This window comes from Mus caroli, chromosome 5 (genome assembly GCF_900094665.2).
Source record: "Mus caroli chromosome 5, CAROLI_EIJ_v1.1, whole genome shotgun sequence".
NCBI lineage: Eukaryota > Metazoa > Chordata > Mammalia > Rodentia > Muridae > Mus > Mus caroli.
The window spans coordinates 127,309,991-127,336,439 of NC_034574.1; the positions used below are offsets into that span (position 1 = coordinate 127,309,991).

At 50.5% G+C, this 26,449-nt stretch overlaps 1 protein-coding gene across 3 annotated transcripts in view; it reads right to left on the reverse strand.

Annotated features, from left to right (window-relative positions):
* The window catches only part of Clip2 (CAP-Gly domain containing linker protein 2), a 64,240-nt gene that overhangs the window by 26,536 nt on the left and 11,255 nt on the right, over positions 1–26,449 (reverse strand). For all 3 annotated transcript variants that reach the window (XM_021162396.1, XM_021162395.1, XM_029477823.1), the window contains exons 2-6: positions 19,625–19,815; positions 7,530–8,086; positions 2,931–3,055; positions 1,850–2,063; positions 1,094–1,291 (exon numbers count right to left, since the gene is read on the reverse strand). In XM_021162396.1, coding sequence (XP_021018055.1) covers positions 1,094–1,291; positions 1,850–2,063; positions 2,931–3,055; positions 7,530–8,086; positions 19,625–19,748 — 1,218 coding nt within the window. In that variant the 5' untranslated portion in view covers positions 19,749–19,815. The remainder of the gene's footprint in view (positions 1–1,093; positions 1,292–1,849; positions 2,064–2,930; positions 3,056–7,529; positions 8,087–19,624; positions 19,816–26,449) is intronic.

The window sequence follows — 26,449 nt, forward strand, 5'->3', positions numbered from 1 at the left end:
CCCTCCCTGGGGGATTCTAGGCAGGGGCTCTACCACTGAGCCACGCCCCCAGCCCCTCCCTGGGGGATTCTAGGCAGGGGCTCTATGCTGAGCTATGTTCTCAACTGTGTTGTGTCTTGTAATTAACAGGTTTAAAGGCCTGTTCCCAACTTGATCTTGGCCAAAGGGCTAAGAAGTAGTTCTAGGCTTCCCTATAGAAGGGTCTGTGATGGTTTGTGTATGCTTGGCCCAGGGAGTGGCACTACTTGGCAGTGCAGCCTTGTTGGGATAGGTGTGTCACTGTGGGTGTGGCCTTCAAGCCAGGTGCTGCCTGGAAGCCAGTATTCTGCTAGCTGCCTTCAGATAAAGATATAGAACTTTCAGCTCCTCCTGCACCATGCCTGCCTGGTCACTGCCATGCTCCCACCTTGATGATAATGGACTGAACTTCTGAACCTGTAAGCCAACCTCAATTAAATGTTGTCTTTATAAGAGCTGCCTTGGGCTGGAGAGATGGCTCAGTGGTTAAGAGCACTGACTGCTCTTTCGAAGGTCCTGAGTTCAAATCCCAGTAACCACATGGTGGCTCACGACCATCTGTAATGAGATCTGATGCCCTCTTCTGTGTGTCTAAAGACAGCTACAGTGTACTTACAGATAATAATAAATAAATCTTTAAAAAAAAAAAAAGAGTTGCCTTGGTCATGGTGTCTGTTCACAGCAGTAAGACCCTAAAAGATAGGGTCCCTCAAAGGACTCCTCTCTTGGAGAGAAGTCTGTTAAAATGCAGGATGTTCTAAAGGTTAGTACAATAGCCCATCTTGTAGAGAAGCTTGTTAAAACTGAGGAAATAAACAACTCAATAGTTTCAGGAAGTCCTAGAAATTGACAAAGCTCACTCTGGCCCTTCCTCCTAAGCTTCTATAAGCAGGCAAGTGCTCTCAGGCAGGACAAGCTGCCTGGTAGAGGCCCAAATCAACTGAGCTCACTAACAGAGACACTTTCTAGGCTGCTGAGCTGGCTGTAGGTTGTGCAGTATGCCCAAGATTTCCGGCTTTCATGAGCCCTGTGGGAAGAGGTATTCCATGCAGCCCGGAGCCCGCCAGCCACCCACCTGCTCATGCTGTGCCTTCAGCAGGGCGATCTCCTTCTCCACCTCACAGATATGGCTGGTAGCCTTGGCTACTTCAGCTCTCTCCAAGTCGCGCTCAGCCAGTAGCTGTTCAATGTGCTGCTGCTTCTCCTTCAGGGCCTCCTGCAGAGCTGTGGTGCCTGAGATCTTCCGGGCATAGCGTGAAGAGGTCTCTGTGAGCTGCAGAGAGTGGGCATGGGCGAGACTCAAGATACTGTATTATATTGTGTTGTGTTGTATTGTATTGTGTTGTGTTGTGTTGTGTTGTGCTGTACTGAAGCTCAGCTTGCTCCCTCAGGCCTCACTAACACAGGATGAGAAGTCTTTGTCTTTCTCTGTCAGTGCCCAGGATGCCCTAAAGTCATTGCTGATTCCCTCTCAAAGGCAACATGATGGCAGAGAGTCAGACTTCAACAGGGACCACAGACCAAGCTATACTGAAGTCCCTCTGCCAAACCCAGGTGGCCTCCTCTTCTCTCCTTACCTAGGATTCATGTGACAGCTCCTTGGAATTCTGTCTGTATCTATCCCACACTGTTTACCCAGGGAACGTAACCAAGAAACCAGTCACATATATAACAAAAAATATAAATGGATCAATTTTTCTTATGAAGAGATCACACTCCACCATCCTCCAACCCCAACTAAGGGGTGCCTGGAATCAAAGCAAGCTGGGCACAGAATATCCTATCTTCATCCCTACATCAGAGTTCTCAAACGCCCCAGTTCTATCCTTACCAGGCCACTGCGGCTGGGCCGGCCACCAACAGAGGAGGCCACAGAGCTGACAGAGCTGATGGAAGAGCTGCTGGGGCTGTGGGTCAAAGCGGAGACACCCATGGCCATGCGTTTGGTCTTCTTGGCCTTGGCTGGACTGGTGGACGGGAAGCCAATTCGGATGACCTTGTGGATTGGTGCAAAGAGACCGAACTTGGGTGGGCACTGGAAGTACCTGGGGAGCGTAAGAGAGCCACAGTGACGCCATCATTACTTGGAGTCTCCCCTGTGTCCTAATCCATCTCAGAGCCCAAAAGGTACAAGTGTCTCCTAGGCCCTGCCAGCCACACCCCAAGGTCAAAGTCTCCCGGATGGAAGTGCCGGTACACACCTATACCAGCACTTGAGAGATGGAAGCAGGGATTAGTGGGATGGGACTGACAAAAGTTTACAGCTGTGAACACCTCTGGAAACATTGTTACGAAACTTGCTGTCCATCACTAGATAGAACAGCAAAATGAAGGTGGGGCCTCCCAGGCTACAGTGCTCCAAAAACCTACAAACTATCTAGAGTACCCTGGCTTTAACCTCAGTTGTTGCTAGTCTACATCCCAAACCGGCTCTCTATCCATGGGGACACCTTGCACAAAGAAGGACCCAGAAGGAGAGGGGCACGGTGCTAAAAGGATAAGGAGTTCAAGGCCAGCTTCTGCTACATAGTGATTTAGAAGCCAGCCTGAGCTACACAAGGCTACCTCAGAAAAAGAGGAGGGGGCAGAATGTGAGAGTGCAGGACACCTGCAGCTCTTCTGTGTGTCCCTCGGGAAACACAAGGTGAGTAGAGACCGAGGCTTCTGCCTAACTCAGCCCTGCACTGTGTGGCAAAGGGAACACAGAACAGAGGGACTCTCAGTGCTTGCTTGTGACAATGACCTCTGCCCTTAGTTCTCTTGTCAAGTGGGATGATCGTTCCCTCAGCCTAGCCTGACAGGCTGACAGGAGGGAGAACATGGACGTCATGGTGTCTGGTACAACGTGCCCAGGGTTTCTCTACCACCCTCTCCTCACCCCTTCTGAGGATCCTCAGGAAAGCCTCTCGTACCTGGTCCCTGCCACCGCCCCGTCGTTCTTCCCAAGGGGCTCATCCAGCTCCACACCACACCACTCGCCTTTGGCAAAGTCCGTCTCCCCAACATATCGTACCACACCGGTCTTCGTCCCACCAACCTGTTGGCACATGGAGAGAGGCAGGTCCAGAGGATGCAGGGGACACAGGTTGAGCCTGGCAGAGGGCAGATGAGAAAGAGGAGATGCCCAGGGACGGCTGGGAGGGATATGGGTTCTAACAGGTCACCTGGCTGCTACAGGGAAGGGCAGAGGTTTGGATAGAGACACAGACCTGACCCCAAACTGTGCTGTAAGTTTCATGAGCTTGACCAAGTTACAGAACCTTTCCAAATCTCAGCACCCTCATTTACTAGAAGAATTTTCGTGATAATTAAGTACCGTATGGATGTAGCGTCTACATGATGCTAGAGCCTCAGTAAATGCTCTCAGTAAAAATACAAAAGCAGTTTTCAGGGCTGGGGCATAGCCCAGCAGTAAAGTCTAGAATCCCCCAGTGAGGGGCTGGGGGCGTGGCTCAGTGGTAGAGCCCCTGCCTAGAATCCCCCAGGGAGGGGCTGGGGGCATGGCTCAGTGGTAGAGCCCCTGCCTAGAATCCCCCAGTGAGGGGCTGGGGGCGTGGCTCAGTGGTAGAGCCCCTGCCTAGAATCCCCCAGTGAGGTGATAGGGCCATGACCTGGTGGTAAAGCTCTTGTCTAGCATGCATGAGATCCGAGGCTGCATTCCAACACCTCATAAAAATTAAAAGTAGGGAGGGCTGGTGAGATGTCTCAGCAGGTTAACACCTTGCAACCCTGACGACCTGAGTTCAATTCCTGGAACCGTCAGTAGAGAGAGAAAACTGACTTCCAAAGTAGTGCTCTGACTTCAGACCCATGATGTTGCACTAGTGCCCCCCCCCCGGCAAACATGCATACACATACACACACACACACACACACCTATAAACATACATACATACATATACACACATGTATGTATACATATACACACATACACATAATATAAACATGTGTACACACATAAATACATACATATACATAATAATAATTAATTAATTAAATAGGAAAGAGACTCCCGAGCCCGGCTGAGGAGCTACTCCTGGATTCTGGGAAAAGGAAGACTCAGTTTCCCTCCAGGATGTGGCTGCTGGTAGGTTGCCCATGGCTCCATTTCTATGAGCATGCAAGCTGCACTAACCGGATTCAGCGAATCATAAATATAAAGAGGGCATGAGGACAGGAGAAGGACCTGTTGGGGAGGGGTCAGGAGGCGTGGGTGCTGGGGTCGATGTGACCTAAATACATTGCATACATGCATGAAATTGTCGAAGAATAAATAAGTTTTATGGTTTTTTTGTTGTTTTGTTTTGTTTCAGGACAGAGTCTTACTACACAGCCCTGGATAGCTTGGACCAGGCTGGCCTTAAACTCACAGAAATTCACTTGCCTCTGCCGGCCATCTGCTGGGGTTAAAGGTGTGTGCCTATACTCAACAATAAAGTGGATTCTTAGAGACCGGAGAGTTGGCTCTGAAGATTGGTTATGAGCCTCGTGGGGGCTCATAACCACTTGTAAAACTTCAAGCTATACATACAAATAAATTAGAGGCCCTAGTACTTGCAAAACCAGGTCTGTCTGGTCTAATTTTCTTTCTATTGTTGTGATAAAACACTGTGTGAGAAAGTACCTGAGGGGAAGAGAGGGATTATGTAGCTCACAATTCCAGGTGATAGTCTGGACAAGTGAGGGCAACGGTGGGCACGTCAAGGCAGGAAATTAAACCATCCCATCCAGAGGCAAGAGCAGAGAGTGAACAAACACACACATCTGTTGCTTGTTTCTTACACTCAGTTAACTTTCTGTTCTTATACAGTTCAGTATCCCCTGCCTAGGGAATGGCGCCACCCACAGTAGGCTGGGTCTTCCTATGTCGACTAATCACCGAGACAACCCGCTTCCCAGACATGTCCACATGCTAGTGTGACCTGGATAATTCCTCATTTGAGACTCTCTTCCCAGCTGATTCTAGATTGAGGCAGTTAAAACTGACCGGTACAAAAACAAACCAAAAGAAACCTAACCAGTACACCACTCAACCCTCCCAATGATACAACCCTTCAATACAGTTCTCCACGTTGTGGTGACCTGCAACCATAAAATTATTCTCACTGCTACTTTGTAACTGTAACTTTGCTGTTATGAATCATAACGTAAGTATCTGTGTTTTCTGATGGTCTTACCTGACCCATGGGTTAAGAACTGGTACACCTTCCAACGCCCTGAAGTTTCTCTCCTTCCTCTCCCCAGAAACACCATTTCCTCTTTCAGTAGAATGATTCCGTAATCATGCCCATCTCTAAATAGCAGGCTGTCTGCTGTAACTTCTGTTTTAAACTTTTGGGGTATTTTTAACTGGCACATAAGAATGGCTCACACTCCAGTGATCCTCATTTTCTTAAGACTGACAGGAGGTGTACTTACAAATGGGGCTCAGGGTGAATGTGGGAACAGGGTCCCCATGTTGATGTGCTGTTCAAACCAGGACAACTAGTGTTTCCATCCCTTGATACATCTACCTTTGTTGTTGCTGGTTTTGATTTTTGGGTTTTTGTATAGGGAGACTTTGAAGACCCCTCAATTCTTCATGATAAAATACAAACAGGGGGCTTGTGGTGCAGCTCAGTTGGCAGAGCGCTCTGCTAGCATGCAAGGGGCCCTGGAATCCAACCCCAGCACTGAGGAGGTAGAGGCAGGAGGATCAAGGCTATCCTCAGATACACAGCAAGGCCAATGATACCACTTCACATCTATACACATGCACATTCCCTCCCTACCCACAACCCCCGTCTATTCTATACAAAATCTCTGTGTGTGCCTATGTTCCTGTGACATGCATATGTGCATACGGGCCAGAGGCCAATGTGAAGTCTCTGCCACCTTAGGTCTTGAGACAGGGACTCTCTCAAATCTGGAGTCTACAGATTTAGCTAAGCTGTTGGTCAGCAAGCCCCAGGGATTCTCCGGTCTCTGCCTCCCCAGTATTGGGATTGCAAGCATGCATCCCCACAGCCTGCATTTTTTCCCCTTGGCTCTGGGGGATAACCTGAAGTCCTTGTACTTACCTACTGAGATACTGCCTCAGTGCTTTGCTGTTGTTCAGAGACAGGCTCTTGTTCTATAGCCCAGGTTGGCTCACTTTGTAGCCTAGGCTGACCTCAGACTCACTGTCCATGCCTCGCTGCTTCTAACTTCTCTTAATTTTCTAACACGTCTGGGCAGTTTCTTATTCAGTAATCATATTTTTCACTCCCCCAGAGCCTTTCTGCCCTGATGAATATCCATGCAACATGAATATTCATGTACAAACATGAATATTCATGTGCACATATTTGTCTCCACATGAGTATCTGTAGTGATATGAATATGTATGGTCCTATATTCACTGATAGTCTGAAGTGCCTGCTCCTATTTTGCAGATGACTGGCCATCTTCCCCATGGAAAGTTCTGGATGCCTCTACCGTGGAGACTGCAATGTTAGCCACTGGCCTCAGGAGAGTAGAGTAGGAAGAGGCTGGAGAGAAATCAGGGCTTTGGCCTGGAGGGCAGAAGTACTCAGCTTGTCCTCCAGTCTCAGCCTAGGGTTCACCTAGAACTTCCATCCTCCTGCCTCCACCTCCCGAGAGCTGAGATGACAGGCATGTTGGCTTATGGGGTGCTGGGGACCAAACCCTGGGATTTGTGCACTCCAGGCCAGCACTCTAACAACTGAGCTATAGCCCCAGTCCAAAATTGCCATTTTATAAAACAGTGTTTTTGTTGGGCACGGTGTCTGAGTGAGACCATCTTGGTGTGCATAGCAAGTCCCGAGCCAGCCAGTGTTACCCAGTGACACCCTGTCTAAAAAGAAAAAAATGGCTAAACTTAAATACCCCCCCTCCCCCAAAGAAACTTGGTTAAAGGCTTGGTCTCCACGTTAGCCCGCCCTCCGATGAGTTTCGAGCTGAATGGGCTGTTAGGAGGCGGGGCCTGGTCAGAGGAAGTAGTCACTGTGGGTCAATAATCAGACTTCTCATCCCTACTCCGCAGACTCAGCCTGTGCTCCGCTCCGCCATCTCCCCCTTCCTCTCTTTCTGGCAACCTCAAGGTTAGCAGCTTTCTCCCACCATGCCCTTTGGCCCTGTTGTTTCCTGCTGACTACTGGCCCAAAGCACTGGAGCCGATCAACTTTGAACTGGACCCTCTTTTATGTCGCGCTTAAACCCATCTTTCCTCCCCGTAAGTTCTTTTCATCTCAGGTATTATTACAACCACAAAAAAATCTGACGGAAGATGGGAACTGAGACCCAGAAAGGCTAATACGCATGCCCAGGACCACACAGCAACAGGCTTCAGAGCCTGCGTCCTCTCCACTGTTATCCTATGTGGCACCAATGAGTAACGTGGCCTCAGCCTGGACGTTGCTCAAGTTCCCATTTAGATTCTTCTCTGGCCAGTCCCTGGGGTCCAGCTTATTCACGAGGGAATGAGGGGTAAAGAGAGTTGGGGTACCCGGCCAGGTACCACCCACACTTACCAGCACACGGTCTCCCAGGTGGAGGTCCTTGTCACCGCGCTTTACAGAACCACTGTCCGAGAGGTTGGAACCAGACTCATTGCCCGTCTTCACTGAGCTGTTAAGAACACTCTCCCGCAGGGGGATGACTCGGCCGGTGAGTGGGGGCGTGGCTGTGCCAGAATGCAGGGACAGGTTCTGGGCCGTGAGGGATTCCACCGAGTGGGTATCACTGCCCGAGCCCTCAGCCGTGGGCTGGCGGGTCAGCTTGGAGGGCCGCGTGAAGATGCCCTGTAGAGCCGGGCACTCGAAGTAGCGCACGCCACCCACAGCTCCATCGTTCTTGCCCACCGGGTCGTCCAAGACCACGCCGGCCCACTGGCCTGGCGCAAACTGTGTCTCACCCAGGTACTGCACCACGCCTGGCTTCACGCCATTCACCCACACCCTCTCGCCCACCACAAAATCTCCCAGGAAGTCATCACCCACTTCAGCCGCCTTTGGACCTGGCTTCTCGGAGACGGTGGTGGCGGCTCCAGCCGAGGAGGGGCCCGATGCCTGTTTGTGTAGGGGAGACCCTGTGGATAAGTTAAGAGGCAGGAGTTAGGTCTAGCCTGGGAACTTGGGCATATACAGCCAGATCTGGGGGTGTCGGTGATAGTTATCTTATTACGGAAACTGAGGCAGCCATGCTCAGCAGTTTGACCTGTGAAGGGCTTCTTCCCTCCGGAGAGTGGGCAACCCCGAGTCTTTCCGTATTCTTCTGGCACCCACCCTGGGGCATCCGATGTTTGAGTCTCTGCCATTGACAAGAGTTAACACTAGTGGGGTGGCATGCGGCCGCCAGGGTAGACACTGTATGAGAATTGGGTTTCACCCTCAGGACATCAAAAACCAAACAATGGTCTGATGAGGTGGTCAGTGGGTAAAGGAGCCTAACGACCTGAAGTCAATCCCTGGGACACATGTGTTGGAAAGAATCAACTTCCACAGGCTGTCCTCTGATCTCCAGGGACCTCCAGATGTGTGCCACAGCATGAATGCCACCCCTCACATAACAAACGGATATAAAACAATTCTGTACATGCCTGGCATGTCTAGGTAGCTATGGGCTGTGACCCCAGCCCTCACTGGTGTCCGACCCCATCACCGAGGACCCCACTCTACCTGTCTCTTTGCATAAAGAACAAAAAGGGGTTCCAGGGCTTGGGGGACCCAGTGCGTCTATTCTTAGAAAGAAGATACCAGCTCAGCTGTCTCTACTATCAGCTGTCCTAGCGCACAGGACCCCCAGATAATCTCTCCCGCCTCTCTCCAGGGTCACAGGTCCCTCCAACCAATTGCTTCAACAGCTGCTACACCTCAGGTCTCATGTCTGTGATGTCAACACAGCTGCCCTGATTTATCTTTCCTTTTAGCCATCCCCACTTGGTCCTCCCAGCTGCCCCTGCCTCACAGAGATCAAACTCTTCTTAAATTCCCCACAGAGACAGGCAGGGGGATTTCAGCTGCCTAGGAGTGGGAGAACACAGGATGCCCCTAACATAGCATCCCATCCCCCACCAGAGATATTTGTAACACAATGGCCAGGATTTCTCTAAATAGGTGCCTCAGTTTCCCCATGAGACTAGATAAGACACACACACACACTCTGGGTTCTGATTTTTATCTTAATTGTTTTTTCAAGACAGGGTTTCTCCAGATAGCCCTGGCTATCTTGGAACTGGCTTTACAGACCAGGCTGGACTTGAACTCACAGATCCAGCTGCCTCTGCCTCACGAGTCCTGGGAGGATAAAGAATCAAAGTAAAAGGTCATCCTCAGCTATGCACAGAGTCTAGAGCCAGCCTGGGCTACATAAGAATCTGTCTCAAAAAAAATCTTTTAAATAGGTTTAAAGTTCAAACTAAACCTAATATGCTAGCACACACCTTTAATCATTAATTCTAGCACACAGGTGACAGGCTGGACCAATTCAAGGCCAGCCAAGGTCTACATACTGTGTTCTGGGCTAATCAGGACTACACAGTAAGACTGTCTCCAAAAAAAAGTTCCAAGTGGAGCTTTGATGCAAAAGACTAAGGCGGAAGTGAGGAGAGAAACAGCTGGGAGTCTGGTTCAACAGTGGGTGTAGGGATTTGTGTGGGGACTCAGACGGCACTGTCCCCTGCATGAAAGGACTTGAGACTTGCCTTGTCTTAGACAGGAGACAAGCCTTTTCTTTTTCCTTGTGTGTGCATGTGTGTGTGTGTGTATGTATGCTCACACATGTGCCATACACATGTATACCCATGTGTGTGCAGGTGCCTTCGGAGGCCAGAAGAGGGCATGAAGTCTTTGGAGCTTCCTCTAGGTGGCTGTGAGCTGCCAACTGTGCCAAGGTACTAGGAAATGAGCTCTGCAAGAGCTGCCGGTGCTCGCTGGGCGTTGTGGTGCATGCCTTTAATCCCAGTGCTCAGGAGGCAGAGGCAGGCAGATTTCTGAGTTCGAGGCCAGCCTGGTGTACAGAGTGAGTTCCAGGACAGCCAGGGCTACACAGAGAAACCCTGTCTTGAAAAACCAAAAAAAAAAAAAAAGAGCTGCCAGTGCTCTCAAGCACTGAGCCCTCTGCCCAGCCCTTACCCATGCTACCTCACACTCGCTGGGCTTGCCCAGTTATCTGTCTCCCTCACACTGGGATTGCAGTGGTTGTGAACCACCTTGCCCGACACCACCGGATTCTCCCCCTCCTCCTCCTCCTTCTTTTAAGTGTCTTGAGTAACCTAGGCTAGCCTTGAATCTGCTATAGAGCCAAGGACAACCTTGAACTTCTGATCTTTTTCTGCCTCTCCATCTGAAGTGCTGTGATGTCAGGCATGGGCCACCATGTTTATGTAGGGCTGGGGATGAAACCATGGCTTCCTGCATGCCGGGTCACCAGAGTCTCAGCCGCCACCTGTTTGTTTGTTTGGTTTGGTTTTTTTTGTTGTTGTTGTTGTTTTTGCTATTTTTTGGTTTTGGGGTTTTTTTTTTTTTGGTTTTCGAGACAGGGTTTCTCTGTATAGCCCTGGCTGCCCTGGAACTCACTCTGTAGACCAGGCTGGCCTCGAACTCAGAAATCCGCCTGCCTCTGCCTCCCCAGTGCTGGGATTAAAGGCGTGCGCCACCTTCGCCCGGCTTTGTTTTTTAACCTAAGGTTTTAGGGCTTGAACGCAGGTTCCCCACTCTTGCAAGGCAAGCCGTTTATGGTCTGAACTATTTGCCCAACCCTGACAGGGCTTTTCCTTACCTGCCAAGACTCGGTCAGGAGGAACCCCAGTTTAATGTACTATCTGACCAACCCTGTGGTCACAAGGATGCCACAAGGGAGGACGACGGAGGGCCAGCAAGGGGTGGGGGAAGGGTGGCACACACAAGAAGAGAAGTTATAATCCAGCCAGTTAAGGGCCTGGGGGAACTGGAGGGAGCGATGTTCACCCATGAATGAGGTTCCCATAATCTAGTACCTCATGAAGTTACTGAGCTGCTCGCAGCTTCAGAGGAACCTTCCCTGCCTGCTCTGCCAGAAGGCTGGCACGGGGCCAGTGAGGTGGCTCAGTGGGTAAAGGTGCTTGCTGCCAAGATTGACCAAAATGTGATCTCAGGGCCAAAATGGCAGAGAGGGAAAACTGACCTAGCCAAGGTGTCCTCTGACCTCCCTTCATGAGCATACCATGATGCTTGTGTGTGTGTGTGCACACGCGTGCAAACACGCGCACGCACACACATACACACACACAAATATAGACATAAATATCTGATTTAAGGCACTGGAAGGACGGCTCAGTGGTTAAGAGCACCAACTACTCTTGCATAGGAGCCAAGCTGGGTTCCAGTTCCCACACTATGTGGCTCACAACTGCCTGTAACTCCAGCTCCAAGAGATCCAGCGGCCTCGTCTGGACTCTGTGGGCACTGCACTCCTGTATATATCCACACACAGAACAGACACATAATTTAATACGAATGTTTTACAATTTTTAAAATGTAATATTAATTTTTGGAGGGTAGAGGGAGGAGGGTAGAGGGAGGATTTGAAGACAAGGTTTCTCTGTGTAGCCCTGGCTGTCACTCTGAAACTCACTCTGTAGACTAGGCTAGCCCCAAACTCAGAGATCCACCTGCCTCTGCCTCCCGAGTGCTGGGATCAGAGGCGTGCACCGCCACCACACCTGGCTGCAATGTTAATTATTTAAAAACCCAGCACGGTCCTCACCTCCCACCTTCTAAGTTGGCTTTACTCATCAAATGATCCCTCTCCTGGAGGGGCTTTGATGCAATGGTAACATGGCTCCGTTAGTAAGAGCGCGTTCATGAAGCCCACTCCCAATGCCACAGAAACCTGATGTGATTGGCACATGCCTCTTATCACAGCATTTGGGAAGTGGAAGCGGGAAGGTCAGGAATGCAAGGTCATCTCTGATTACATATAGTGAGTTCAAGGCTAGCCTGGGCTACATGAAACACCTCCCCCCCCCCCTTTTTTAAGTTAAAAAAAAAAAAAAAAAGAAAGCTGGGGAGATGGCTCAGTTATCATGCATATGCTACTGTTCTATACGACCCGATCTTGGATCCCAGAACCACCATAAACGCAAGGGGGGCACATGCCATGTTGGCCTCAGAAGGTAGAGACAGAGGAACCCTGGAGGAGGATTGGTGGGAGGTGACCCACATCAATGCACTTGGGGTTTGACTGAGAGACCCTGCCTTAATGACTACGGTGGAAGAAGAAATAAAGAAGGATTCCCCAAATTACCCCAGGCCAACACAGGCACACCCACACGGACAGATGCACCCCAACATGCACATGAACGTGCGTCTTACCAGGACCTACAGAGACAACTATCAACTCTGGGGCGAACTTGATTTGGCCCTGATGGCCTTGGAGGGATGAAAGACACTCTCTGCTAGGTCCTTGGCCTAATAGGAGATGCTACTAAGTGGCATAATAAGATTAGCTTCCAAGTTCAAACAAGAAACTCGTCACACAAAGGTAAAGGTCCTTTCCCTGCGGACTTTCCCAGAGCCTTTAACATGTTAATAGGCACCACGAACCCACAAAAGGATTTAGGAAGAAGGTGAGTCTAAGATGTGTTATTGAATCTGCAGTCTCGGCCGGTGAGATAGACTGAACTATGTGACGTGGGTCACCCTGCCACAGATCCCACAGTTTCTTCTTGGTGGCACCTAAGGATGCCTGCACGATCACCTGTGTCAACTCTAACAACCCCTCACCCAGCAGCCCCCACAAGCCGCTTGCTTGACACCCCTCCCCCTCCTCCAATGCCATGGTGCTGTGTCTTTTTAGTTTGCAGAACCTCCCTGCTGGGTTACTAACCTCCAGGAACAGACTGCACACCAACTCCCCTCTAGACAGACCTTCTCCCCTCCCCTTAGGGAGGCCCATCCCCCCCCCCCACACACACACACTGCACTCCCAGCAAGAAACATACATACATGCCCTGAGTAGCTAGCTTTCTGTTCCAAGCCTTTTGCTCTCCCCAGGGGCTCTCAAAGGCACAGGCCAGGAAGGAAGGAATAACGGACCTCCCTCCCAGAATGACATCCCGATTCAATCAGCCTTCGGACAGCTCCCAGCCCCACAGCGCCCATGGAAGGCTGAGTCCATCCCATACACAGGAAGAGTCCACTGTAGTTTGAACACCCCCACCCTGTGGCACCAGGCCAGCGAGGCTGCCTCTGTACCTTTCTTCCCTGAAGGCATTCACCATCCAGAATGGCTCAGTATCCTTCTGGAGTTGAATGCTATTCATAATCCCCTTCTGTTACCCCCACTTGGAGCCCACAGTGAGCTAAGGGGGATCCGAGAACGAGAAGGGTTGGGGAGGGTGTGACAGGTTCTTACCCTGAAATGAGCAGAGCCAGCTTCCCATGGAGGAGCTTCAGGCACCAGCCATAGAGCCCGGCAGGCAGGCAGGCAGGCAGGCGCTGGCCTTGGTTCCCGCCTCCCAGATCAATAGTGGACAGAACGTCAGGAGTGTTCGGAGGCAGCCCTGCCCCCTGCCACATAGCCCCAGAAAAGCTCATCTTGGCTTCCCCATCCTGATGCCATTAACAAGTTTAGGATGTGGTTAGGGGAGGGAGTGGAGGAGCTGGCCTTAAAAGAATCCTCTTGACCTTGGCAGAATGAAACTAGCAAGGGCAACAGGAGGCCTGGTCCCCACCCCCAACCCCCAATGCCTCAAACGACATCTCAGATTAGGTACCGAAGAGATGGGCAGGGAGCGGAGGAGCAAGGAGAGTGAAGCAGGAGAGTTGCCACAGGATCTAGGCCAGCCCAGATCACACAGAGAATCTATCTCAACAGCAAGAGAGGAGGGTCAGCAAGACTCAAGGGCTACTCAAGAGGCATTTGTCAGGGGCTGGAGAGATGGCTCAGTGGTTAACAGCACTGACTGCTCTTCCAGAGGTCCTGAGTTCAATTCCCAGCAACCACTTGATGGCTCACAACCATCTGCAATAGGATCTGATGCCCTTTTCTGGTGTGTCTGAAGATGGCTACAGTGTACTCATATACATAAATAAATAAATAAATCTTTTTTTTTTTTTAAGAGGCACTTGTCGCCAAGCTTGACAACCTGAGCTCAATCTCTGGGTCGCGCATGGCGGAGGGAGAGAACTCATTCTTACACACCATCATCTGACCTCTACACACCTGCTTCAGCACATCTGCCCACCACACACACATATGAAATAAATAATATAAAAATATATTTAAGAAAATAAACATACTCCAGGCGGTGGTGGCGCACATCTTTAATCCCAGCACTCAGGAGGTAGAGGCAGGCAGATTTCTGAGTTTGAGGCCAGCCTGGTCTACAGAGTGAGTTCCAGGACAGCCAGGGCTACACAGAGAAACCCTGTCTCAAAAAAAGAAAGAAAGAAAGAAAGAAAGAAAGAAAGAAAGAAAGAAAGAAAGAAAGAAAGAAAGAAAGAAAGAAAGAAAGAAAGAAAGAAAGAAAGAAAGAAAGAAAGAAAGGGAAAGAAAGGAAAGGAGAGGAAAGGGAAGGGAAGGGAAGGGAAGGGAAGGGAAGGGAAGGGAAGGGAAGGGAAGAAACATACATCAGAGGGGCTCAGATGTAGCTCACTTGCAGGGTGCTTGCCTAGAATTTCCCAGCGAAGGGTTGGGGCGTGGCTCAGATATAGAAGGAACTGTCACCCTGGGTTATTCGGACGCTCTGATACCGTGGGTGAGAAGCACATCAGGGAGAGTCCTTCAAGGCCCAGCTCAACAACAGAAGTACAATGGCCGCCTATGGCCCATACACCCTGCTTGATAACCCCAGATCCCAGCTGCCCAGCATACCTTCCAACGGTCAGAAGGGACCTCTCAGGCATGGAATTAGAAGGAGACTCTAGAGGAAGATGGCTCAGTGGTAAAGTATTTGCCACACATACATGAGGACCTGAGTTCGAATCCCCGGACCCATGTAAAGCTGGATATGGTCATGTGACCTCAGAGCTTGGACAGTAACATGGGTGACTGAGACAGGAGAACCTCCTGGAAGCTCATTGGTCAGCTAAGCTGGTATAAACAGGTAGGTGGAAAGAGATCCAGTATCCTGTGAGCTCTAGGCCAGCTAGGATCACACACACAGTAAGATCCTATCTCCAAAAGAGAGAGACCTACACAAGACAGAAACGTCACGGACACCTGCAGTCCTCTGACCTCTGTATTGCGCTGTGCACACACCCGATGCATGAATACACACACACACACACACACACACACACACACACACACACACACAAGATTACAGGAGACTCCAGAGCAAGGCTGCTGTGCATAACCCAACAGAACCTCCCTTCCCTGTACAGAACAGAATGGAGTCCACACCCGGTACCTGGAGTCATGAACCCTTTTCTCTTTCAGCCCAGAATACACACTAACACTGACCTGGGTACTCCCAGAGCATCCTCCAGGGGTGCTCTATCCTGTCCACACTCCTCCACTTGCATTCCAGGGAGACGCCTGCCCCTGAAGCCTCCCCTGGGACCCCGCTGCATCCTGTGCCATGCTTCTGGGCACCAACACAGGCCTTCCCTGCCACACGTGGCATCCATCCAGGCTGCTTCCCATGCCAGACCCTCTCTGCCCAAAGCTGACATCATGCCTTGGGAGGGAGCCACAGACTAGCTTCCCAAGGCAGGCGCCAATTCGCAGATGGATCTCTCAAATCGTCCTGGGTGTCCCCACAGAGTCCCAGACTCCTCGGTGCTTTGTTTTGTCAACTGATTGACACATTTGTTTTGGGACAGGGGCTCTTATGTCCCAGGTACTAGCCTCAAGGATAACCTTTAACCTTTAACCCTTTCCCTATTTCCCAGAGGCCGAGATGACAGATATGCATCACACCTGGTATGGAACCCGGAGCTTTGTGCATGCTGGGTCAATACCCACCACCAACCACGCTAACCCTCCTGCTTCAGCCTCAGTGCTGGGATGACTTAGTGCCATCACTGCTTTGGAGAGCGATGGCCAGTTTCATGGGTGAGTGAGAACATGAAGGGCCAGCAGGAATGGGGACGGTTTTTCCTAGAGCTCCTATTTAAACTTATTCCCAAGTCTCTTGGCACCGACACCCCAAAGGATGCTAGAGCGTTTGCCTAAAATCTCTTAGTGAGAGCCTCAGGTGTGACTCAGTAGTACAGCACCTGCCTAGAACCTACACACACACACACACACACACACACGCATGCGCACACACCCAAGAGGGGCTGGAGTTGTGGCTCAGTGTCGGAACACTGGTCTGGCATGTGTGAAGCCCTGGATTAAATCCCAGACACTTGGAATAAAAGAAACTGGGTCCTCACTTGACGAGGCCAATGAAGAAAGAACCCAGAAGAGACAACAGGCCTTTCTCCTTGAAGGTCATATCCTGGCCTAGGGCCAGGCTGGCTGGTACACTTCCCCAGCTACTAGGATCCACGGAGCCACCCCTGCTGGAGGAAGTTCAGCCAACTGGGAGCCAGATCTCATCTCTTTGTACTTAAAATCCTTTTAAAAAATATTTATTTTCTGTTTATGGATGTCTTATTGCTTGTAAGTGTGTGCACCACATATGTGCAGTGCCTGACCAGAAGAGGGCATTGGATCCTCTAGAACTGGAGTTACAGATGGTTGTGATCCACCAGGTAAGTGCTGGGAGCCATGCCAGGGTCCTCTGTAAGAGTAGCAAGAAGGGCTGGAGAGATGGCTCAGTGGTTAAGAGCACTGACTGCTCTTCTGAAGGACCTGAGTTCAAATCCCAGCAACCACATGGTGGCTCACAACAATCCATAATGAGTTCAGATGCCCTCTTCTGGTGTGTCTGAAAACAGCTACAGTGTACTTACATACATAAAATAAATAAATATTTAAAAAAAAAAAAAAAAGAGCAGCAAGAAGAAGTGTTCTTTCCAACTCCTGGAATTCTGTACTTGTTGCTGTGTGTATGTAGTATGTCGATGTTGGTTGGTTGTGTGCATGCCTAGGAGACGGGGGTGGGGTGTATGTTGGGGTGTACGTCATAGTTCTTGGAAGACGACTTGCAGGAGTCATTTCTCTCTGTACCACATGGCCCCAGGGATTGAGCTCACTAGCCTAACAATGCAGTTTCCCAATCCCCCTATTACTCAGCACCCTCAAGGAGGAAGTGACCTGACTCAGGACTGTGGCCCCGTGGCCTCCCTATGACAGGCAGTGAGCATGCACCCTTCGCCAGGATGACTGTACATTTCCTCTGTGGCCTAGTCCTCCCTTCAGCCCCATGGTCCATGCTCACAGTGGAGATAATATATTGTATAGGCCACACCCTATACAGCTCTTCCTATGTTGGAAAGATACCCGAATCCCTGCCCTTCACCCCCTACTTCTGGTACCCCCACACACATCAACTCCCACTCCTTTCCACACAGATGTGTCTTTGTGTGTGAACATATTCATGCATGTGCATATACACGTGTGCATGCATGCAGAAGAGGCCAGAGGTCAATACCGAGCGTCATCGTTTCATGTCTATTCCTGTGACAAGACACCCTGACGAACGCAACTTAAGGGAGAAAGGGTTTATTTTTAGCTCGCCATTCCAGGCCACAGCCATCCTGGTGGAGAAGTCACGGCAGACACTGTAACAGCTGCGCACATCACGTGCACAGGCAAGAGCAGAGAGAAAGGAATGCTTGCCTGCTCAGCGACCCGCTGGCTTTCTCTACTTTCACATAGTTCACGGCCTCCAACCAGAGAACAGTGTCGTCTGCTTTCAGGCTGGGTCTTCCCAGGTCCATTAACAATCAAGAGGAACCAAGCAGACAGGTTCACAGGCCAGCCCAACACAGACAATCCCTCATGAGACTCTCCCACCATGTCGTTCTGGATTGTATCAAGGTGACAATTGAAACTAACCACCATTTTGGATGTCTCATTTTATTACTTTGCACCTCATTCTTCGAGACAGAGTCTGTCTGTCTGTCTGTCTGTCTGTACCTAGAACTGACCAATCCAGCTAGGCCGGCTGGCCAGCAAGCATGGGGTTCCTCTTGTTGTACTGCCATGCCCTGTGTTTTACATGGACACTGGGGAGCCAAACTCAGGCCCTCGCCTGCATGCTAAGTGCTTTACCAGCCAAGAAATCCCCGCCAGCCCTGAGACTGATCAGTTGGTTTTTTTCCTGCATAAGCCAAATTAAATCCTACCCCGGGGCTTCTTATATCACCATTCCTACCCCCTGCAAAATGACTTCCTCTACAAGATCAGTCAGTGTGTCAGTCTGCCAGTCTGTCTGTCTGTCTCTCAGCTAGCTTCTACTGGAATGCCTGCCATGAATATGAAGGGCTCTGGCATCTTACAGAGGAAACTGGGCCCCACTGGACCAGCAAGCCTGTTGTCGGCTCACCTCACACTGCAGCTCCCTCAGCTGTTTATCTTCCTTGGCTCACGCTTTCTGCAACACCTATGACCCCCCACCCCCATCACCCCCTTCACCACTCTCTACCCCACTTCCCACCCCTCAAACCCAGCTTGTGCAGTCTAATCTCCACCTGGTGTCTCCAAAGCTCTGGGACAACTAACTGCGATGGATGGAGCCCTATACTTCTTAGTGAAGTGTGACCTAACTAAGCAGGGACCGTGAGGAGCTGTGCCTCTCTGAGTTACTCATCAAAGAGAAAAGGAAGAAACCATCAAGATTTCCACGGCAAAGACTACAGAAAGGCAAATCTCCAGATGGGCGTGGTGGCTTTCGCCTATAACCCCAGCCCTGCAGGATGCGGCAGGAAGACCATGAGTTCGAGGCCAGCCTGAGCTATAAGACCTTGTCTCCAAAACTAACCAAACTATCTCTAATTCTAGCACAGTCTCTACGATACTCAGTGTTAACCGTCGACTTGACAGAATCTGGAATCTCCCGGAGACCGGCCTCTGGGCATGCCTGTGGAATTATCATAATTCGTTTAGGGGATATTGAAAGACTCATTTTAATGGTGGATAGGACATTCCCCGAGGAGGGAAACCTGGACGGTATGAAATAAAGACAGCTGATCAGGAGCATGCATGCACCTCTCGGTTTCTCCGAGAGATGTGACCAATGGTCTCAAATTCCTGTTTCCTAGACTCCCCCACTGTGACAGAGTTCTTGAACTGTGAACCAAAGCCCAACCCTTCTCCTTCAAGTTGCTTCTGACAGGGTATTTTTATCACAGTGATGGCACAGAAACTAAGACCCCCTTCTGGTTCAAAACGGCCCTGTTGGAGCTGAGGCTTTGGCACAGCTGGTAGAGCACAAACCCCTGGGTCCCATTTCCAGCACCGCATCAACTGGGCATGGTGGTGCACATTGGTACCCTTAGCACCTTAGGGGCAGAGGCAAGAGAATCATTGAATGCCTAAGGCTAGCCTGGGCTATGTAGTAAGTTTCTGAGTTACCTCTGAGTTATCCAAACTCCTCTGCAAGTAACCCCAGTAAATGCACTGGTTCATCCCGCCGGACTCTGGTGGGATCTTTAGTTTGCTCTCTGAAGCTGGTGTCCTATCTGTGTGGGATACATGTCTGTTTTCGTCTCCATGCTGAGGCCCCCATCCCTCTCCCGGCTTTACGTACCTTCTTTGGAGCCACTGGTCGAGGCCACCACGGAAGATGAAGCAGACCCAATGGATGGCCTGCCCACAGGACTGGAGTGCTTCCCCCCTCGGCCAGGGGGCTTCAGGCCACTGGGCTTCTGCATGGCGGTGCCACTAGAAGGGCAGACCAAGGCAGACAATGGTCACATCCTCTCTGCCATCCTCGGTCACCTGCGGGCAGAACACAAGAGGGATGGAATCACGAAGTTCTCATTAGGGCCTGGGAACTTGGTTGGTCCCAGTGGTCCAGAAACTGACAGAGCCCCATCAGGATGCTAGTGTTTCCTTTCTGTTCTGTTTGAGATAGGGTATCACGTAGCCCAGGCTGGCCTCATGCTGTAGTAGAGAAAGACATTGAACTCCTGCCTTCATCTCCTCAGGGTGGGGTTTACAGATATAAGCCAGCACACCTGATCTACTCGAGACTAGGGATGGAACTCAGGGCTCCCTGTGCTGCACAGTCATTCTGCTCCCTGTATTTGGTTTTTCTGACACACAGCCTCACTATATATCCTGGGCTGGCCCTTCCAATCTTTTTTTTTTTTAATTTTTTTTAATATTTTCTTTTTTTTTTAAAGATTTATTTATTTATTATATGTAAGTACATTGTAGCTGTCTTCAGATACTCTAGAAGAGGGCGCCAGATCTCGTTACGGATGGTTGTGAGCCACCATGTGGTTGCTGGGGTTTGAACTCTGGACCTTCGGAAGAGCAGTCGGGTGCTCTAACCCACTGAGCCATCTCACCAGCCCTGGCCCTTCCAATCTTATCCCAGCCTCCTGAGTGTGGCGGTTACAAGTGTGGTGCTTAGCCAAGCTTCACTACGCTGCTGTGCTGTTTACAGACAGAGCTGAGATCTTTGCTTTGGGGCTGCTTGGGTGTGGCTGCAAGATGCTTCAAGAACCAGAGACAGCTAGCTGGTAAGCCAGGCCACCATAGAAGGCAGGTCAGAGTTCAGGCTGGCCTTCATTAACCCCACTTGCTTGTTTGGCCCACACCTATCTGAAGGGGACCGCCACACTCACTAGACAGGATCTAAAAGAAAAAAAAAACAAAAACAAAAACAAACAAACAAAAAAGCTGGCAGTTCACTCTGTAATCCCAGCACTCAGAAGCCTGAGGCAGGGGGATTGTTGCAAGATTGAAGTCATCTGGGATACACAGAAAACCCCTGTCTCAAAAAGCCAAGAGGCAGGGCGGGGGGGGGAGGACGAAACGGCTGGACACCTCGTCCCCCGGTCCGTGCCCCGGGACGGTTCCTAGGGCTGCGGGGGCCCAGTGTCCTCTTCTGGCCTCTGAGGCAAATGGTGCTGAGAGAGAGAGAGAGAGAGAGAGAGAGAGAGAGAGAGGGAGAGAGAAAAGCACACACACACACACACACACACACACACACACATTAGGGGTAGGGGGGGAGATCTAATCTAGAAATCCATAGAAAATTCTCTTGGCAGAAACTCTTGGTTATCTCAGAATGTCTCTCAGTCCTATGTTCAGCAGCCAGTGGATGTTTTAGTTGGTGGAGTGTTTTGGTGAAGTAAGGTTTAACCTAGGGTCTTACGCAAGCTACTCAAGTGCTCTACCAGTGAGCCACGCCCCCAGCCCATCCGTGGGGGATTCTAGGCAGGAGCTCTACCACTGAGCCACACCCCCAGCCCCTCACTGGGAGATTCTAGGCAGGGGCTCTACCACTGAGCCACGCCCCCAGCCCCTCCCTGGGGGATTCTAGGCAGGGGCTCTACCACTGAGCCACGCCCCCAGCCTCTCCCTGGGGGATTCTAGGCAGGGCCTCTACCACTGAGCCACGCCCCCAGCCCCTCACTGGGAGATTCTAGGCAGGGGCTCTACCACGGAGCCACGCCCCCAGCCCCTCTCTGGGAGATTCTAGGCAGGGGCTCTACCACTGAGCCACGCCCCCAGCTCCTCACTGAGGATTCTAGGGAAATGTTTACTGCTAAGCAACACCCCCCCACACACACACACACCCTCTTTTCATTTTTTACCTTGAGACAGTCTAAGTTGCTCAGGTTGACCTGGATCTTATCATCCTCCTGCCTCAGCCTCTAAGTAACCAGAGCACACGCCTACATCGGCAGAATGGGCTACTTGCAGTTTTCCCCCACCAGCGGCACCTCACTCAGAGGTCCCTTGGCCGGATAAGTATTGTTCCAGGAAGCCTCTTGTGACCCATGGCCCTGGAAATCTACCGTAGGAGAGTTTGCTGCCATTCTGTCTACATTCTGCCTCCCCAGAGCCCCGGGCAACCTCAAATCAGGCCTTGCTGACTCCTCTGAGATCCCACTCATCAGTGTTTAATTGGAGACCCTGTGTGAGGGCATGCCTGCAGAGAGGATCAAGGCCTTCCAGGCCACAGGTCCCCGCAACAATCTTCTCAGAAAAGGCTCCCTCTGTTTCTCTACTGTTAGTAAACCAGGGACCACCCACATCCTAGAAGCTGGTGAGCCCCAGCCTGCCTTCAGCAACTTGGTGCTGGGAGCTACATCGTCACCAGTGCCCAAATGCGGCACAGTTCCACTGTTGCCACAAGTTGCATATTTTCCCTATGAGCATGCGTTATGCCCCTGTATAATGCCAGTGCCTTCCCTGCAGGCTCTTTTCTCCTCCATCCTCACCCCGAGGCAGCCTTTGTCTTTCCCCACTAAAAAAAAAAAAAATCTCTCAGGTGATGTCATCACATGGTGTGTGTGACTCTGTGGCATCCATCGGCCCTTTGATTGCTGCAAAATCCCTAACACCCAAGAAACCTGCTGTGTGAGAAACCTGCCTGTCCACCATGCTGTACTACTATGCACAGTACTGAACCTACTGTATGCCACACACCTTGCACAGATGTGACCTGGCTACGCCCAAGGCCGCTGTAGAAGCAGCAGGCATCTTACCAGTAGAACAGTTACAGGTCAGAAAAGTTCAGGAACAGCTGAGTGTTAGGGTGACATCTGTCATCACAGCACTTAGGAGGCTGAGGCAGGAGAATGGAGCTTTAGACTAGCCTCCATTACATACGGAGGGCCTGTCTTAGCAAAAGAAAAGAGGGCCGGAGAAAGGGCTCAGTCAGTGCAGTACTTGCCACAGAAGCACGAGGGAAAGTCAGTCCTCAGAGCTCATGGTTAGAAGTCCCGCATGAGGATTGTGGCGGTTTAAATAAGAATGGCCCCCATTGGGCTGGTGAGATGGCTCAGCGGTTAAGAGCACCGACTGGTCTTCCAAAGGTCCTGAGTTCAAATCCCAGCAACCACATGGTGGCTCACAACCATCCGTAACGAAATCTGATGCTCTCTTCTGGAGTGTCTGAAGACAGCTACAGTGTGCTTACATATAATAAATAAATATTAAAAACAAACAAACAGAGCCGGGCGTGGTGGCGCACGCCTTTAATCCCAGCACTCGGGAGGCAGAGGCAGGCGGATTTCTGAGTTCGAGGCCAGCCTGGGCTACACAGAGAAACCCTGTCTCGAAAAACCAAAAAAAAAAAAAAAAAAAAAAAACAAACAAACAAAAAACAAAAAAGAATGGCCCCATAACTCATATATTCAAATGCTTAGTTACCTGGGAGTGGCCCTATTTGAGAAGGATTAGGAGGTGTGGCCCTGTTAGAGGACGTGTGTCACTGGGGTGAGGAAGTAGAAACTTAAGGGTTCTTTGGAAAGTCAGTTATGTTGGATGGTGTTTTACTGGGGCAATCACATGAAGGGGTGTTTTCCTGAAGTGGACACAGGTGGAAAGTTAAGGCAGACTCAGGAAGGAATGTTTGGCTGAAGCAGACACAGAAAAAAATGTTCTGCTAAAGCAAACACATGAAAAGACATGTGATGAGAGATTCTTCGCTAATGACACACATGTATTGGTCTGCCTTACATTGCATAGTTGAGCTCCGTTTATTGGGATGCCAAAGAGAGAAACGCACCAAAAAACTTCTGGTGGTGTGCTGCAGTTTCTTGCTGCTCCCTCAAACTTGGGCTGATTGACAGTGTGGTGTCAGCTGAGACAGACACACATGCTAAGGCAAAGACACACGCTGAGACAAGACCCGTAGAAGACACGTGATGTTTAGAGGTGAGTACCCGATAGACAGTAAGAGAGGCTTATCAGCTTGCTTATCAAGCTCGCCGCTGTGCAATGCTTGTGGGTCTCACATCTTCTCTGATCTTCGATTTGCTGGGAGAGGCACAGCAGAGAACTTTTCCTGGCATTCCTCCCTAATCCTAATTCCTGCTGACCTGTGCTGAAGTTGAGGCCTGAATGTCTCTGCTAGGGAGTGCCACCACTGCTAACCCACGTTTGCTAACCTAATTACAGAACTGGACTGCTGATATAGCCATAAAGTATTCGTGAGTGGATGAAGCTGCCGCTGCTGACCTGTGAACGGAACTGGTGACTTTCACACAATACAGACGGAAGTCGCTCCAAAGAACCTTTCTAAACAGGTCCACTTCCCCGGTATCCTTTCTTTTCCACTACCTCTAGTGGGCTAAAAGAGAGGTTAAACCGTTTAAGGACCATCATTAAAAATAAGGTTTAAAAAAATTAAAGTTATACTAGAGAATAGGCTTTGAGATTTCAAAAGCCTGTACCAGACTCTCTCTCCCTCCCCTCCCTTCCCCTGCCATGCCTCCCTCCATAATGATAATGGACTAAACCTCTGAAACTGTAGGCCAGCCCCCAGTTAAATGTTTTCTTTTTTAGGAGTCAAGGTGTTTCTTCACAGCAGTACAATAGTGACCAGGACAATGATACATGCATTTAAGCCCAGTGCCGGAAAGGCGGAGACAGGTGGATTCCCTGGAGCTCCCTGGCCAGCCAATGTAGCCTACTTGGTGATCCTCAGGGCAATGAAAAACCATGCACACATAGGTACATATGTGTGCATTGGGACTACACACACATACATGCACATGTGTGTGTGCACACAGATGCAGGCATGTGCACACACATTCACACACACACACATAACATGAACAGAAGAAAGAAAAGAGAAAGTGAAGGATGGAGGGAGGGGATTAGTAGGAAAGGAAGGGAAATGACAAAGGGAGGGAAGAGAGAGAAGAAAAGGAAGGTACTGAGGGCTGGTGATATGGTTTAGAAAGTAAAGGAGCTTGCTGCCAAGCCTGAGAACCTGAATTCAATCCCCAGGCTCCACATGGTAAGAGAGACCAACCCCAGCAAACAGCCCTCCACATGTGCATGCAACACACACATGCTCCCTCTCAAAGACAGCGAGTAATAGTTTTTAGAAAGAACACATACTTATAGAACCAGGAGCTGAAAAGATAAAATTAATTTCCCAGATTCCATCCGAGTCTCAGTGTTGCAGCCATGATTGAACTGGTCCTAGGGTTGGCTCTTCCTTACCTCCTAGCCTGGTGGCCCTGCCCTAAAACAACATTTCCAAGACCCTGACCTCTGGGGAATTAGCGCTTGCTTGCTTCAACTAACAAAGGAACGCATGGAGCAGGCAGGAAAGAACCAAGCCAGCATTCAGCCAGTCTCTGCTACCCCAGCCAGGGACTGGAGGGGACCGGAAAGGGGAGGGGGAGGGGAGAATGGTAGCAGGAAGAGGGGAGGAGGCAGAGGGCTGAGCTGGCCCTCTGTGACTCAGCCGGGCTCTGGGACAGAGAATTGGTTGGGGGTGGGGTGGGGGAGGACTTGGGAAAGCTGTGACATGTCCATACACTGGCCTCTGGCCACAGTGCAGCTGATGGCTGAGGCCATGAAGTGAGAGCCTGCGGTCTAAAGCCAGTTTCACTCCAAGAGGCCTTAGGACATGAAGCCATGTGACAGTCCCTGGGGTTCTCACCTGTACTGGGATACAGGTAGCACAGGCATGGTCAGCACACAGTGATTCCAGCACAAGAGGCAGAGGAAGAAAGACTTCAAGTTCCAGGTGGACAAACGGCCTAGCAAGTTTAGACAATTGCCACCAAACCTGACGGCCTGAGTTGGATCCTCAGGGCTCACGTGGTAGAAGGGCAGAACTGACACATACATACACATGCTAAAATGTAATAAAATGAAAGTAAAATAATACACCAAGCTCGGAGTATAGCTGGGTCAGGAGAGGGCTTGCCTATGCATGAAGCCCTGGGTTCGATCCCCCGCCCTCCTAAACCAGGGTGGGCACACCTGTGATCCCCAAAGTAGGAAGGTGGGGCGGGAGGATCAGAAGTTCAGGGTTATCCTCAGCTACATAGTGAGTCTGAAGTCAGCCTGGGCTATAAAAACAATTTTAATCTCAGTGCTCAGGAGGCTAGGGGGTGGGGTTCTGGTGCCTGGATTGGGAAGCTTGTAAACCCAGGAGTATCCCAGATACTTGACAGAGGTCAGGAGGCCCATGTCACAACTCTCTGGTGACACTGTTCACACAAGCATTGTCTGGGAACTCGGGTCTAACAGAAGCAACAGGCCCCTGTGTGCTGTCCTCAATCGCCACTTACTGGAAAGAAACCCGAGCTCTGTTGCAGGGTTTCCATTTCAGCTGCCTAGGGGTGACCCGCTCACCACAGGACGGTAGGGGACAGGGCCCAGGATTCTGGCCCAGTGAATGCGGTAGTGGCCTAGAGAGGGGGACAGTGCCAAGTGGAGCAAGAGAAAGCCCGAGTCCTGAGGTAATATGTCCCCAGGGCGGGGAAGAGGGCAGCAGGATGTAGGCACCCTGGCCCAGAACTCCAGCCAAGCCGCTGGCCCTGGCTCATTCACTGGGCACTTCTACCAGGAGATGGTCCCTCCATAAGGGTGACACTAGACACTAGACTGACACTAGACATATCCAGCCTCTTTAAAAAAAAAAAAA